Source organism: Macrobrachium rosenbergii, chromosome 44 (assembly GCF_040412425.1).
Source record: "Macrobrachium rosenbergii isolate ZJJX-2024 chromosome 44, ASM4041242v1, whole genome shotgun sequence".
NCBI classification, from domain to species: domain Eukaryota; kingdom Metazoa; phylum Arthropoda; class Malacostraca; order Decapoda; family Palaemonidae; genus Macrobrachium; species Macrobrachium rosenbergii.
In genome coordinates, this window is record NC_089784.1 from 45,794,955 (window position 1) to 45,813,034 (window position 18,080).

The 18,080-nt window shown below is 37.3% G+C and overlaps 1 protein-coding gene across 1 annotated transcript; it reads right to left on the reverse strand.

The window, feature by feature from the left end:
• Window positions 1-824: 824 nt before the first annotated feature.
• Window positions 825-3,821, reverse strand: LOC136829623 (uncharacterized). Its single transcript, XM_067088470.1, has 2 exons — window positions 3,401-3,821; window positions 825-1,018 (listed from the first exon to the last, which is right to left on the reverse strand). Exons 1-2 carry the CDS (start codon window positions 3,819-3,821, stop codon window positions 825-827), a joined length of 615 nt encoding a protein of 204 aa, XP_066944571.1.
• Window positions 3,822-18,080: the final 14,259 nt, after the last annotated feature.

Below are 18,080 nucleotides of genomic sequence, written 5' to 3' on the forward strand. Positions count from 1 at the left end.
TGCAATTGCTGAGAGCTTGACATGTTCCTTTGGTACATTTAAATTTACATACTACGTTGGTCGACTCCCATGCCTCTCTAATGGGCAGTAGTGTTTTACAAGGATGATGACCAGGTTCAGGAGGCAGTAGATTCACAAGGAGACATTATCATTAGGATCTGTAGGTGCGGTACCACTAGAAATTAAACTTTTCGTGTCTTGACCTCATCCTTATATTGGATATGACGTGCCACTCTATAATATGGTACGATGTTTCTTATGCAACTTTCTATTAGGGTGCTGCCTTATCCATTTTTTGTATGGAACTGCCTAAGATGCTCTAGCTCCACATGAATAGTTTTCAATGGGGAACAGTGAGTAATTGTATGTCTCACAAACACAGCTACTGCACTACTTTTATAGGAGTCAGGGTACTCCCCATGGGCTTCATGGCACCAGCCCACATTAGTTGTCTTTTGGTACTGTCTTATTGTACCCATCTTCTTTCTTTTTGGTAGTCTTATTGTACCCATCTTGTTTCTTTTTAGTTCAGTCTTATTGCACCCATCTTCTTTCTTCTCCACATTTAAATCCAAGAAAGGAAGTTAGCTTTCAACCCTACATTCAATGGCGTGGCTTAGGCTGGAGTTCCTCTTCAAGACATGCCATAGGTAGGAGGCCTCTTCAATGTCGACAGAAATGAAGATGCCTGTACATCAGGCATATACTTTCAGTATTGGATGGGAATTGGTTCTTTCCTTGACATCTGCAATGTACTTATTGGCAAAGAGGACACCAAGGGGGGATCCCATAAAGACACCACTTATTGGCAAGAGAGGTCACCCTTATGTGAGAGGAAGGAGGCCTCCATAGTACAGATTTGGAGTTGTCAAGTCTCCTTTGAATTTATGGGGCGTGGCATCTGAGTGGCAGATTCTCCTTAAGGTAATATTGATGGTCTTGTCCACTGGTATGCGAGTGAATAGGCTTTTTACATCCAGAGAAGCGATGGACTCTCCCAGAGAAACCACTGAGTTCCCTTTTGGGATGTAGGAGTGATGATCATGTTCAGGATCTCATATGCTGGGGAGTTAATTTGCACAATTACAGGGTGTAACAGGTTGCTGGTCTTATAGGTCTTGACAGTGCCCTCAGCAATTGCTACATTGGTTGCACCACTACCACTTTATGCAGACGGTTTCAAGCCCACTGCAACCAGGGGACCAATTCCAATATTATGTAAATGCTAATGACCATAAACTGAAACTAGAAGAATTATCAAAAAGCATGGAAATCAAGCATAGAGAAGCCCAGTTCCACAGACTGCAGATAGTGGAAGCCTTATGTATAAATCAATAATGGCCTACTTTGACCATACAAAGGAACACTGTATCCTCACTTATTCAAGGAAACCACAAGACATCCGTGAGAATCCAAGGGCAGAAATGAATGACTTGACACTACCAGATATAACAGGAACTACTAACAATGGAGTAAATCGCAACTACCAGCTAGGGATGGGAACCATGTCCTCATCCACGCCCTTTTTTGCATGATGTAGCCTTGCCCCTTGTCACAAAGAAAGCACAGGGCATGGCATTTGTAGGATCAGAATAGCCTTTGCTGATGCACCACCCACCAGTGAGAGTGAGACCTGCTTATCAATAGGAATTACTCACTCCTATGAAATCATGTTCAACATCCTATGCTTAGCTGTAATATCTGCATAAAAAATGAAGAATGTCTTTGTCAATTTGAGAGTTTAATCGTGAAGAAGCTGCAAATAGGCAAGGAAATGGTCCGCCAACTATAAGAAGTAAATAGAAGGAAATGTCAATAATCTTTCTTTATTCCTAAGAAAAAGCTGACCTGAAGATAAAAAGAAATATGGGATGAGTCAAAGTCTAAATAAAAAGATAGCCTCCTCAAATAATGCCCTTGACTTAATAATAATAATAATAATAATAATAATAATAATAATATAATGGCTGTATTATGCAAATTGATTTTATACCAGGTTTTCCCAATTCTTCTTATAATTTGCTTTTCCTGCACATCAATATTAGTCAATAATTGGTCAATGTTCACATTTTGATCGATAAAGCAGTATATTTCTTACAGCAGAAATTCTTTATTTAACTAATACAGCAGGTTACTGAAACCTGGGATATAAATCTGTAGATTTTCCCGGTGGTATTTCATCTTTTTTTCTTTTTCTGAAGTCTATCTGGTATTTCTAGTACTCTTTCTTTGACATGTTTCAACCAGCTCGACAGTCATCTTCTGGACTTTGAGATGAGTCTGGAGTTACAGGGCACTCGTGGCAGTATATATAGGCTGCCTGGGGCGATTCTCCTCGGGCAGAGCCTCATCTCGTGCTGTGATGGTTGTGTGTGCTCTTGTGTGCGAGTGCTGGAGTGCATGTTAAGAGAATGTATTATTGGGAGGGTTGCTGCCCGCAGATGGACACTGATTGGTTTGCTCATCCAGGGTGCCAGTGGGTACCACCCTTCGCGCCAATGTCAGAAGGAGGAAGGTCTTCTGTGTGGTATCGAGACTTGACTTCTCTCTCTTGATGTGTAGGGCTTCCAGGAGCCATGGGTGGCGATAGTTGGTTGCTTGATCTATTATCTCTATATTAGGGATAATGTCATTCCTTTTCAGTCTTAGGTTATGGGCAGTCCTGGTTTGATTGAATATGGGACCCTCCTGGCCATGGCAGGAGATCCTCTTGGAGAAGCTTATGGTAGTCATACCAATGTAAGAGCCAAGGGACTCTCAGACAGGACATTTGTATCTGTAAACTATGTTGGTTTTCTTCAAGAGATCCTGATTGGGGGGCAGTTGGGTTATTTCTCATCACCAGGCTGCTGGTTTTCTTATTCCTGTAAAATATGATGAGTTCAATCTTCTTCTCAGGATCGGATGGACTGATGTTACCCTCAATGATGGCCTGAGGGTGAGTTCATCTTCTTTATATCTTTTATGGAATTTCCTTTGGTAGAAAAGTTTGATGTCATCAGAGGTGTCAGGGCGAGGTTCCTGATGGTACTATCTGTTCACAACTCCTCTAATGCACCTGTCTACCTCCTTATTTGTTTGTCCATTATTGATGAGGATCTGGGAAGCACATTCCAGCTCTCCATGGGTGTCAGTCCAAGAGGAGCAGTGCGAGAGAGCTCTTCTGACAAATGCGTTGATGGCAGACTGCTTATATCGCCCAGGGCATTCACTCTCTCAATTTAGACACATGCCCAGGTTCATAGGTTTCATGTACACCTTCGTGATGAAGTGTTCCTCCCATTGCTCGACGAGAACGTCAGGGAAGGGGAGATGATGATCGTAGCTGTACTCAAAAATTGTGAAGTTAAGACAGGTGTGGGTGTGGAAGGCATGCCTCTCAAATTCTCTATTTATTCACTTGTCTCAGTGCTGACGAAGGTGTCGTCACTGTACCTCATGCACATTTGTGGATTTCTTATATTGTTAAAGACCCTCTTCTTGACGGTGTCCATGTAAAAATTTGCAAAGAGGACTCCAAGGGGAGAACCCATCGCTATGCCATCAATTTGGGTGTACATGTGGCCTCTGTGGGTGGAGAAAGGGGCCTTATTGGTACATATCTCCAGGAGGGCACAGAGGGCGTGCTCGGGGATGTTCAGTGATGGAGTGGTAGGGTCCCTGCATACATGATCCAAAATTTTTTGGGTTGTTTTGTCGACAGGAACATTAGTGAAGAGGGACTCCACGTCCATCAAGGCAGTGATTCCTCTGGGGGGTGTCACTCTCAGGGCTTCCAGGAACTCTGGTGAGGACGTCAAGCTGTGATCACCAGGGGGCATAAGGAGTGAGGATGGTGTTGAGTCTCTTGGCTAGCTGGTAAGCAGGGATCTGGTAAATAATGGGGTGTAGTGGGTTGCCTTGCTTGTGTGTCTTCACATTCCCATATATGTAGCCAAGTTCACAGTCGCGCTATCGATGGTAAGTGGAGGGCGTTAGAGGCAGCATTGACTGTTTCAATAACCCTGGTGGTCTCACGCTTGATGTCTTCAACAGGGTTCTTGGTAATTCGTAAAAACTTGGTGCCATCAGCCATTGATAGTGTCACCAGGGAATCAGTTTCAGAAATGGCTGCAGACTGTCCAGACCCAAGAATCCAACATACGAAATCACGAGTTGCACTGCAAAACCAACATCAATTCTGCAGATTTTAAAATCATACCTTCTATGCAAGATGAGGGGGAACTTACCACTTTAGTGTCAATCATGACTAAAACTACCATCCTCTTGTTCAACACCCAGACAGCCTCCATACAGCTATTCATAGCATAACAAGTTGTTTGTTTACATTTTGATCTGTACCTCGACTTTTACTTATCCTCTTTCCTTTTTAGATGTTTTAGTTTCTCTTTTTACTCAGTTTAGGTAGGTCATGTCCGTCTTTATAGTGATTTTCAAATTGTTATTTTATTTTTGTTTTTTTTATAAGATTTTAAGTTATATTCTATTGTAAATTACAGCCTTGAAGATGCAATGAGATATTGCGAAACGCAATCGGAAAAATAAACTGTTGTTTTTATATATGTGCTGCCTTTTCCTGGATGCCCCCTTGATAGCTACTACTATATATATATATATATATATATATATATATATATATATATATATATATATATATATATATATATATATATATATATATATATATATAACACTGAGCCACAAATATCGTCTATAGTCGAGATCAGTATACCTCAGGAACAACTTACACCCAAGGGGTTTATATGTGGCTTTATATTTGTGAATATACAAATTTGCGAGAAAAATTCACAACTAGCCAAGTGCTACGAACCCAGCAATTATCTGTCATGGTAGAGGCGGGTTTATATCGATCCAAATACAAAGTTTGAATCTGACAGGCATATGTACAGCAGAGTCAGTATCTACTTATATCTCGCTTGATGGTACAGTGGTCAAAATTATTGTACATCGTTGTTTCTAAACCAGACAGCGATTAGAATCCCATGGTGACGAAGCACTTATCAATTATAATTCTCCTTGGGTTTAAGTTATTTCCGAAGTCTAGTGAACTGGATATTAAACGATATTTGTGGCTTATATTTGTGAATATGAAAATGGGCACAATGTATGTGGCAAAAATTCATAACTGGCCACTTGTTACAAACATACCAATCACCTATCGTGGCAGTGGGGGGTTGATATCGATTCTAAGTACAAAACCTGAATTCGACAGGCAAATATACAGCAAAGTCGATATCTGCTTATAGCTCTCTTGATGGTTCAGTGGTCAAAGTCACTGTGCCGCATTTTGAACAATATTTTTCCATGTTGTACTGTTGAATACTAATAGTTACCATCTGGGAACATGTTTTCGTTACTGTAAAAATACCAAGGGAATTCATAAGCTTTGTAATATAAATACTTACCATTCACAAGTGCCTAAATGTTTATCAAATACTGCTTGACTCATTAACGGTATCACTGGATGCGAGCTGAACAGTGTATAAACAGACTCGTTTGCAAGTCGACCGGGTTATGAAAATAAAAGTACGAATTGACCTGGTTCCGATTATATGGCCACTTTCGTACCAAGTTTCAATAAAATCCCTTCACTCTTATAAGAGGAGTTGGGATGACAGGATAAGGTACTTTGCTGGACAGACAGACGGCTAAAATGGACAGAAAACTATATGTCATGGAACTAATTAGAAACTCTTGGAGCAAAATTCTCTTCCTTTCTTATTCTGTCGATGGGCGATGTGATTCGAGCCATTAAGCTTAAAAAATTCCTCTAACTTGGTCTTCACAGCCATATATCAAGGGTGATGTTCATTTAACGTCTGCCTTTTCGTACTATCTTTCTCAAAGACTTTGCTTCCCTGTTCCTCCCTCTTTATCTCATATTATTGCCCTCTAACGCCAGTTTATGTTTTTCTTTCCCCTACAACGTAAGGTATCTTACTCTGCTTTAATCTTTGCCCAGTGCTATATCAGCCTTCCACAACACTTTCTTTTTCTTTCCTAGACAATTCGTTCTGCTATCTCATCCAACCCTTTTTCCTTTCCTTGGCCCTCTCAAAATGTTATTAGTCTCCTCTTTTCCCCAAGTATTTTACAAGAAATTTCTAAGTCACACAGACTGGTCAGAAGTGAGTGTTTCATTCCTTTCACTGCCATGATTTAAAAGGCTGCTGTGCTACTTTCAAAATGCAATGTCTTCATTTCGTTTTCTCAGTTACTGCTTCTGCACTTGTGCACGGTACGTACCTTTGCTGCTTTTACCCTTTCTTTACTTTTGCATCTGTACACCAATCCTTCATTATCTTTAACTACTTGAGTTTAGTTGCATTTTTTTAGTCTTTGTTTTTTCCTTTGATTCGAGCTGTTAATCAGCTCAGTGGTCTGGTTAAACTAAGATATACTTAACTTTATACCTTAATAAATAATATTCGATGCCTTTCAACCGAGTACTTCGGAATACTTATTTTTTTCCTCCATGTTTCTTTCTCAAGTTTCTACATAGTATACTCGTATACTCCTCACGATCGGTCTTGATATTCGCGAACACCAATCTGTGTTCCCTTTTATCACTTTTTTATTTTTATTTTTCATTGGTTTATCACTGTGGACTTCGACGTCTCTTGACTCTGCTATTTCTTGTCTGTTTTGCTTTCTCTTCATTTCTAATATTTTATCCTCGCTGCTTCGACGTCACTTGACTTGCGACTTCTTGTTTGTAAGACATGATGCAAATCGAAGAGCGGAGGGGCTCTTCAGCCCTCCCTCAAGAGACCTTCCCCTGATTCGAGTGGAACTCAAATCACCTCTTGACCATCTTGCTATAATTCAGCCTTTCCTCCAACCCGCGACTTCAACCCCGGCCTGCTCCCATCGCCTTCATTAGATCCTCTCTACACCCCAGTCCAACCCATTCCCAATTTCTTCCCCGCGCACCCCCTTTTATGACTTTACAGAGAGAGAGAGAGAGAGAGAGAGAGAGAGAGAGAGAGAGAGAGAGAGTAATCGCCCTGTTGTAGGAATTGATCAGAAGAGACTATTTCTAGGAATCAGATTCCTAATTTTTTTCCTTTTCGTCCTACAATTTGCATCTTAACCCTACGGTCGGCGCAGACTAATTCCATTTGGAGACGTCGTATTACTGTCTAAGAAAATAGTGTAGGGACATTATTCCTGTTTTTGTTAGCTTAACCTGTCAGTTTGCCAGCGCAGGCTTTTTTCTAAGGAACAGTCTCATATCGTAACATGTTCTGAAAGATTTGGATACAGGTGACTTGTACTGAATATATATATATATATATATATATATATATATATATATATATATATATATATATATATATATATATATATATATATATATATATATATATATATATATATATATATATATATATATATATATATATATATATATATATATATACATATATATACATACGGCTCATAGGCAGCATGTCAACACCCAATACCCACACTGATCAATTCACGTTCATCGTGCATGCGTTCTCCCACGTCTTGCTTATTAAGGTCTATCCTTTCCAATTTCTGTTGAACGCCATCTACTCGGTGGTGTCTAGGTCTTTCTTTTGTTCTCCCTCCTAAAACTTCTGAATTATACACTATTTTCACAATCTTTCGATCTCTATTCTTTCCATATGTTCAAACCACCTCAAAACAATTATTCACCTTTCATCTTCACTAACCTTTTCACCACTTCTACATATCGCCACATTTCTCATCCTTTAATTTTTCTGATCCTACATATACTACACAAACAATTATCATAGCAGTTTCACAACTTTTTTCTTATTCACATTCTATAGCCCTAATTCACTTCAATAAAGAAAAGGTGGCTCAAAAAACCTCCATACTTTTCTACCTACCATCATCAGCTTATTTAACTCCCAAGAGACTATATGAATGAACTGCTTCTATTCTTCCACCATCCATATCAATATTTAATGTTCCTTCTTTTTAGTCTCTGGGTGCTCTTATAACCTTACTCTTGCTCACATTTATTTTCAATTTGCTTCTCCTGTAAGAACCTGCAAATTTATCTACTACCTTCTGCAGTTTCTTTTTCTTACCCCACATCACTACTATAATATCTGCAAATATTAGCCATTCACACTGAATTCATTACTCAATTTCTTATCGTGTAACTTTGCACCTAAATCTACTATCCTTTCCTAACTCTATCCACCAAGATATGGAACAAGTATAGAGTAATGCCACACCTTTGTCTCAGACCCAGTTTTGTATCAAACCAGGGATGCAAAAAATGCTCATCTCTTATAACCCCAGTACTCTCTACCTCACCTCTCTCTCGATTCTATTATTACCTCGGTTTAGTTCCAAGTGTATCACATACAGCATTTCCTATTACCCTTCAAACTTCTCATATAACTGTTTCATAACAGTCACTTCATTCATCACTCCTTTTCCTTGTCCAAATCTACAATGCCTGTCCCTCAGCAATCCATCAGTCATCTATCTTACTTCCTTAATCAAATCTTACCATATACCTTCCTGGTATGATATGCACCCATTATTCTCCGTCACCTCTATTCACCCTCATGCTTACATTTCAGAACAATTATTGCTGTCATCCATGCTATCAGAACCTTTCCCTCATCCAGAAATAATAAACCCTAGCCAGCTACTCAACAGTCCTATCACCACTACACTTGTAACTCCATTCAACTCCTGGTATCGATATTCTTCAACCTCTTCAATGTTGTTACATCCGACATTCACTTCCAGAAGTTTTTTTTTTTTTTTTAAGTTACACTAACCCATTCCACTCTTGCATCATTCAGCTAGGTCTCTTTGGTATCTTCTACATTTAATAAATCCTCAAAATACTTGCTCCATCGACACAGGACTTCAATCACGTCTGACAGCAACTTTCCATTTGCATCTTTTATTTTAAGATCCATTTTTTCACAATTTGTGATTATTTCCCTTTACAACAACTTCATATTTTTCCCAAGGTTCCTATTCACCTTCTTGAATGTGTTTTACGACTTCATCATTATTCTCTCACTTTCTTCTTGGCTACCCTATCTGTTCTTCTCTTCTGCCATACAACTGCACCTTCAGTATCTCCTCCTCCTTTTCTAAATCTACATGCTTCTGCAATTTGAATGGGTGAGATTACGTATCTCTTATGGTTAAGTATATGGCTTTAGTTTGTAACCACGCGATCCCGGATTTTCCTGGATTACCTTTTTGCTTATTACCCCTTGGCATTTCACCACCTGGTATTCAATTTTATACGTGTTTTTGGATTTTGTATGGCTAAACTTCCATAGCGCTTGTAGTTAGGTCTATGGTTTTAGTTTGTACTGCTTGATCCCAGATTATCCTGGATTATCTTTCTGTTTAGTACCCTTTGACAATTGACCATCTGGTATTCTTGTTCTTTTTGTTTACTTTGTAACCTTCCCTTCATCTGTGTCTCATTTGTGCCCAGACGATGTGTTAATAAACGTGAAAGCGCTTTGTACTGAACTACTGCCTGTCATTTTCCTGTGGGATTCTGAAGTCTACTGTGATTTTTAAATATATATATATATATATATATATATATATATATATATATATATATATATATATATATATATATATATAAGCTGACCAACTTGCCATTGCCCGGGAAGCCTAACACCTCCTCTCTCTCTCTCTCTCTCTCTCCTCCCAACACCCACTCTACTCCCTCTCTCTCTCTCTCACTCTCTCCTTTTCCTGCTAAGATAGTTGCTTCAATTACATGGCCCAGCATTTTTGACATTTTATATTTCACCCCTTCTCACCCCCCATTCCTATCAGTGTTCAACTTGGACTTAAATGGCATCGGGAATGTTACCATTCATCTGCGTGACCTCGAAAACTATGGATTAGACACTAATATCTGTCATTTTTGGCATTTTATTTTTCACACATTCTCACCCCCCTTCCTTCCAGGGCTGAACTTGGACTTAAAGGGCATCAGGAGTGTCACTATTCATATCAGCGACCTTGAAAACTATGTATTAGATACTAATATATGTCGTTTTGGTTATTTTTACATGTCACCACCTTCCCACCCCTTCTCACTCCCCCTCCCTATTGGGGCTGAACTTGGACTTAAAGTGCATTGGGAGTGTCACTATTCATCTCAGCGACCTCGAAAACTATGGATTAGACATTAATATCTGCTGTTTTCAGTTATTTTTCCCACCCCTTCTCATCCCACTTTCCTATCAGGGCTGAACTTGGACTTAAAAGGCATGTCACCCCTTTCCCATTCCCCCTCCCTATCGGGGCTGAACTGGGACTTAAAGGGCAACTGGAGTGTCACTATTCATCTCAGCGACATCGAAAACTATGGATCAGACACTAATATCTGTTGTTTTTGGTTATTTTTGCATGTCACCACCTTCCCACCCCTTCTCACTCCCCCTTCCTATTAGGTGCTGAACTGGGACTTAAAGGGCATCAGGAGTGTCACTATTCATTTCAGCGACCTCAAAAACTATGAATTAGACACAAATATCTGTTGTTTTCCATTGTTTTTTTGGTTATTTTTACATGTCACCCCCTTCTCACCCCCATTCCTATCGGGGCAGAACTTGTACTTAAAGGGCATTGGGAGAGTCACTATTTATCTCAGTGCCTCGAAAACTATGGACTAGACACTAATGTCTGTCGTTTTCAGTTATTTTTACACGTTACTCCCTTCCCACTCCTCCTCACCCCACTTCCTATCGAGGCTGAACTTGGATTTAAAGGGCACTGGGAGTGCCACTATTTATCTCAGTGGCCTAGAAAACTATGGGTTAGATGCTAATATCTGTCGTTTTCTGTTATTTTTACATGTCACCCCCTTCTCACATCCCCTCTTTGGTGCCAGTGATGTCTTACACCCACAGTATTCTTTTCCACATACATATATACATATATACATACATATTTATGTATAACTGAATCACGAAAATATGGAACATGATGAATATATAAATAAAGATAAAATCCACGAAGGAAACGGAAACACTGGAGTGCTGCGAGGCCTTTCGACACTAGTCCTTTACTTAGCAGACTGAAGAAATATAAAAGTATGTTTACAAAGAAAGCTCATATAAATGACAGATGGGGATTATAAAGGAAACATATGTACCTGGAATCCAACACAACTGAAGAATTAGTAGAACTGCCAAAACAGTTTTACAAAGGATTAGGATCAACTGTTCAAGAGCAGGGACAGGACAATTAAAAGATTATACAGGTTCGTGACTGACAACCTAAAAATTTTTAGTACAACACAATAATTCTCTTCTTTTTTTTTTTGTAAACAATAATAACTTTTTGCAAGATGAACATTTTTACAAATAAAAAAAAATTATATTAAACATACGGATATATAGCAAATACTGTATATATCAAGTAGCTACCTTGTAGTTAAGTCAGTGATTTTATCTTTTAGGTCATTCTTGAACATTTTTCTAATACAGGGGTCCAAATAATACATGCCAGGCTTAATCTTGGCCTGGCATGTATTTTGACCGACTGCAAAAAAATGTTCAGAAATGTTTCTAAAAAATCACTTAACTTTACAGCGGTGGCTACTTGATATATATTTTCTGTATATCCGTATGTTTAATATAATTTTTTATTTGTAAAATGTTCATCTTCTAAAAGGACCATTGTGTTTACAAAAAAAAAAGAATTATTGTGTTGTACTAAAAAATTTTAGGTGGTCAATCACGAACCTGCATAATCTTTTAATTGTTCTGTCCTATCTGGAACAGTTGATCCCAATCCTTTGTAAAAACCTCTTAAATATCTAATCCTGTTTTGGCAGTTCTACTAATTCTTCAATTGTGTTAGATTCCAGGTACATATGTTTCCTTTATAATCCCCATCTGTCATTTATATGAGCTTTCTTTGTAAACATACTTTTATATTTCTTCAGTCTGCTGTCATTTATATGAGCTTTCTTTGTAAACATACTTTTATATTTCTTCAGTCTGCTAAGTAAAGGACTAGTGTCGAAAGGCCTCGCAGCACTCCAGTGTTTCCGTTTCCTTCGTGGATTTTATCTTTATTTATACATATTTATGTATATCAAGTTTGGCTGAAATTGCTAGTGTTTCAGAGTGATTCTGGGACATACACACACACATAAATCCATTTTTACATAGATAGATATATATATAATGGAGTTATAAACCGAGTCTAATAGGCGAATTGGGATATGAAGAGAATAAGTGAGAAAGACATACCCTGAATGGAACACCCAAAGTTCGACTATAACTCATTGTCGAGTGTCTTATATGGAAAAGAAGGTATCTTCAGTGTCTTAGTGAAAAACCCCAGATTGTGAAAGTAAACAGAGAAGGGCATAGACGAACTATGAACGATTTTCCTATGTGAAGACCACACCGAAGATATGTGTGTGTTCAAGTGGTGTAAAGACAAATCCCAGATTGTTAGCAAAGGATCCGTGAGTGTTTACAACATGTAGACCAAGGCGAATTCGTCATCTTACACTAGACAAGATTGATGATAATCTCACACCTCCGGTGACCTTTTAGAGTGCCTACATTAATTTGAGGGCCGAAGCTATGGACTTAGGTTCCTCCTCTAAGGGTCAGGCTTATCTGCTTGGCCAATCAGTACCAACAGTGCCAGACCTCTAAGGAAGTCCTATGGCGAGCCCTTGGCCAATGCCCAACAAGTGTACCCAGAGACACACCCTCCAGGGAGCAATGACCAATTAGCAACAGGTGTTCTATAGAACACACCTCCAAAGTCAAAAAGGAACAACTAGGAAGGGGTGCAAAAAATAGGGGTCAACGAATCTAAGCAGAAACACAAGAGCAGAGCACAGAGAGAGAAGGCACAAAGATAAGAGGGGAGTGTGAATAGTCTGTGGAGGTGACACTGCGAGCCTCAAGTGTTTGTGGACTTGGATAAAATTTCGTCAGTGCCCAGAGACTACAAGGAGATAAATCTGAAGTCTAAGTTTCAGACTTATAAAAGTTGCAAAGTGCCTTATTAAGATAAAGACTCGGCTACCCATATACAAGGTGGAAGAAAGCTTGTAAGAATTGCAAAAACAGAATAAAGTAATTTTAGGGAAACATATTTTCCATTGTAAACTAAAAATTAACACTTGGGTAACTCCAAGATAGTTCACATCTAAGCACGATAAGTTGAGTGCAACAAGCAACTGTTCCTACGAAGACAAAGCCCACGTTACCGAAGAAGTGAACTGCCTCCCGACAACGTGTAAAAAAAAAAAAAAAAAAAAAATATATATATATATATATATATATATATATATATATATATATATATATATATATATATATAATAATATCTTTTCCTGTAATACCACAGTGTAATATGAATATAAGAAGGCCCATAAAACACTATTTAAACGTTGCAACCATATAGTTCGGGCACTTGCTTCTGTGCCCCTGTTCACTGGTAGAATATGGACAGATGAAATGTTACAAGGGTATATATACAAAACATATATGGGTGTGGCATTAAGATGGTATGCCACACCCATATATGTTTTGTATATATACCCTTGTAACATTTCATCTCATCCATATTCTACCAGGTGGGGCAAAGGGGCTACAAACTAAGTGAAAATATATAGTTGCAACATTTAAATAGTGTTTTATAACATTCTACTTATATTATATATATATATATATATATATATATATATATATATATATACACACAGATATATACATTTATTATGGAAATGAATATATGTAGACATTTCACACACACATTTATATGGATAATATATATATATATATATATAACATATATATATATATATATATATATATATATATATATATATATATATATATATATATATATATATATAGAGAGAGAGAGAGAGAGCATATACTTATAAGCTGTAATACATATTCATATGTACGTACATATGTACATACAGATTAATATATACATATACATATACATGCATATATATACAGTATATAAGTATATATGTATATATATATATATATATATATATATATATATATATATATATATATATATATATAAATATATATATACACATACACACACTTGCATGTGTTCTTAAATATCAAACACCACAGGGAAAAAATGAAACGTAGTTGTAGATCCTGACCGGTGTCGGTTTCATTGCTAAGCCATCTTCAGAGGTCAGATACAAAGTGGTAGAAATTCATATATGCTAGCAGGACAGAACATAAGAACATACAAACACCTGAAAAACAAGCGCTCACACCTGACAGATGTTTGTAGAAGGGGACCTACCATCATCATTGACAGGTCAAATTTTACAAATCCTCAGGGACCACCTTTAGCTTAGATCAAAATTATATATGCCATGACTGATATTCATGTTCTTGCCTAAATTTTCCTTTATAAATTTGATTCAATAATGTTTCTTTCTGGTACATTATTTGAATAAACTAATTTTTTGCTCCTGCCCAGCTGATTCTACGATTGTTTTCACTAACTTGTACAAAATTCCACTGTTTACCTGTGCATTTCTTGCACATCTTTTATGCTGTTTTATTTACTTTTCAAATGATTTTCCAGTCTGACCAATACAAAAGTTATCATGAATTACATGGAACCTGGTAACACATCCTTTAATATTGTCAGGCGATTTCTTTATAAGTACATGTTTCATTGCTTTATTGTTCTTGAATGCTGCATTAACTCCAAAATTCTTCAGTAAATGACGACCATCTTTAAAATTATTATTACATGGTAGTACAAGCAGGTTTTTTGTGTTATAAGTTTCCTTTTTATTAATGTAAAATGTCTTTTTTGCCGCTTTTAATGCATTGTATAATGCAAAATGAAGATATTGCAATTTCGTGCATATTTCCCTTATCATATCTATTTCATCGTCAATGTATTCTGGGCTACTTATACGTGATGCTCGTAAAAACATGGATGTGAAAACTGATATCTTAGTTCAGATATCACAGAACGTCTGAACTCGCCGCCATCTCCAGAATTCATTACAATATATAGTATGAATTTCTACCACTTTCTATCAGTCCTCTGAAGATGGCTTAGTTAGCAATAAAACTGACACTGATCAGGATCTACAAACGTGTTTTATCTCTTCCTGTGAGTTTGATATATATATATATATATATATATATATATATATATATATATATATATATATATATACATATATACATATATATATATATATATATATATATATATATATATATATATATATATATATATATATATATATATATATATATATAGGTTCTAGATTAATTCCCCACAGAGAAAATTCCACCGTAGGTAAATTCCACCACAGAAAGTTCCACCATGGAAAATTCCACCATCATAGAAGTAAGACAATTAGATTTATATAAAATTGATATAAAAGGTTAAAGAATGAATAAATGAATAGTTTTTTTTCACATTTTATTCACAAATAAGAAAAAATAATGGCAATCGTATTAAAAACATTATTTATAAAAATATTCCAGAACATTTATTTCAAATTGCGAGCAATAGCCCTTAGAAAATCTAGACAATTTTCATGCTCATAATTTTCAACTAAATTTTTCAATCGTGCATCAATAACTTGATAACTCTTCTTTTTTTATTTCGAGTCGCCACGTCGAATATGTGCCATTTTTGTTTAGCATAATCCTTCCTCCTTTTTAAGGGAATTACACAGTTTCCAAAAATTGGGATGGGTTGATGTTATTGAGGATCGCAATGCATTGTGAAAACCTTCGACTGCATTGTTTGATCTTGGTAAGTCATTTAGAACTCGTTCACGTACATTCCAATGTTCAATCGGAAACTGTGGGGTTTCTCTTCTTTGGCGATGACCCCGTCCCCTCACTGTTCCATTATATGTTGTCTCAAAATAAACTATGAATTCAGTAGGGATGTCTTCATCATCAGATAAATCTAAAAAACCATTGACAACGTCCTCAATGGGCAAAATTGCTAAAGCACAAAAGCACTTTATTTTGACCTGGAAACTGTCATCTGTGTTGTACCTATGACTTTCACCAAGTGCACAGATCTTTCGCCAAATAGATTGCCCAAGATGAAAAACACAGCCAGAAATTTCAGAATGAGGAAAATGGGAAACAAAGGAATTATGGAGAGCTTGTTCAAAATCCATGAGACAAGTTGCCGGCTGCCTATTCCCTCGCAATTTACGAATAGAAGAAAAAAGACGATCATATGAGGATTCTTTTTTGTCAGGAAGTAATGCAAATAGCCTTGGCACACATGATCCTCGTATGATTACATGTAGAGTTATTAACTGACACCACAAACTAGGCGACACTTTGAAAGTTCCATCACAGGCCCAATTTCTAGAACTTTCTAAATCATCCAGGCCTTTTTCTGAAGAAAAAACTAAAATTCTGTCTGGGTCGTTAATACCACTATCGAAGGCCAAAAACAAAGAACCATTTTCCAAGTACTTCACCGTAGAAGGAATTTCAAATCCTGATCTAGAAGTTGGAAGGACTGGAATTCTAAAGAATGTTGCCTCCAGTTACGTATGTTACGTGCAAGTCAGAAATAGTTTGCAACTGTGAATGTGCTTCTTCATCAAATTTTGTACACCATTAGCTATCACTTCACGAGTAGACACTGTGGCTGTTCTCATAACCTCGGTCTTCATTGAAGAAACTGCCTTTCGAGTATTAACGCTTGCACCGCTTGCTGGGTGATTATGGGATCCAGTTGAAAGAATGACTTCTGGTTCAGTACAATTAAAAGTTGTATGTATTCTGGCCCGGCAACCTCTATAAAAGTGTTCACAACGCCAGTATGTTTCAGTTTTTCTGTTGTTATCTGCATGCTTTTCATAAATATAATTTTCTTCATCACACAGCTTTCGTTTATTTTTCTCTGATGAGATAAAGGTTGCCATGTTGAGGGCTTCCAAAGTTTAACTAAACAAGAAAATTTAGTAGATGCTCAAAGTAAATTTTCTTGAAGTGTTTTGAAATGAACAACTGAACTGACAATTTGAACGAAACGAAAAAGACAAACAATTGGCATTTAAACAAATTACGAAACAATTTAGTTTAAAAGTCGTAAACAAGAAGAAGCGTAGTTTAAAAGTCGTAAACAAGAAGAAGCGTGGTGTGTGTGTGTGTGTGTGTGTGTGTGTGTGTATAACCTATCAGTCAGGCTTAGTTGTTGTAAACAACTAAGTCACGTTGATATTCCAATATTCCCCGTGGTGGAACTTACCGTGGTGGAACTTACCGTGGTGGAATTTACCTATGGTGGAATTTACCGTGGTGGAATATACCGTGGTAACATATATTTTCATATATGTTACCGAAGGGGAATTTTTTTTAGTTGATAATAAGTTCGTCGTCCCGTGGGCTTGAACCAGCGAAGGACAAGAACTCAGGACTACAGTGGACGCATTTAACCCATTACGGCCAGCAAGTGAGGTATAAGTGGATATCGTCTCCCATATACAAATCATCCGTCGAACTCAGGTGTTTGTATTTAGAGACGATATCCACCACCTCTGCCATGCTAACCGTGTAGTGCGTTTATCTTTGCGCCAACCATATTATGACTTTTATCACATCACCGTGATTCATATACAATCAGTAAGCTACAAACGTCCTTTAATATGCAATTGGCTCTACCTCGGAAATAATATATTTTCATATATGTTGTTACCGAAGGAATTTTTATTTGATAATAAGTTCGTCGTCCTGTGGAGAGAGAGAGAACCAGCGAAGGACAAGAACTCAGGCCGTTTGGGTTAAATGCGTCCACTCTAGTCCTGAGTTCTTGTCCTTTGCTGGTTTTGCCCACAGGATGACGAACTTATTATCAACTAAAAAAATTCCTTTATGGCATATATGAAAATATATTATTTCGAGTAGAGCCATTGCATATTAAAGGACGTTTTAGCTTACTGATTGTATATGAATCACGGTGATGTGATAAAAAGTCATAATATGGCTGCGTCGCGAAAAACACACTAGAACGGTTAGCATGGCAGAAAGGTGGGTGGA

Bases quoted from the DNA above. Each gene is read 5' to 3' on its own strand.
- LOC136829623 (XM_067088470.1), bottom strand. From the start codon at position 3,821: ATGCCCCCTGGTGATCACAGCTTGACGTCCTCACCAGAGTTCCTGGAA. The intron at 1,019-3,400 runs GTGAATAAATAG...ACATCCCAAAAG, and splicing joins CTTCGTCAGCACTGAGACAA to GGAACTCAGTGGTTTCTCTG.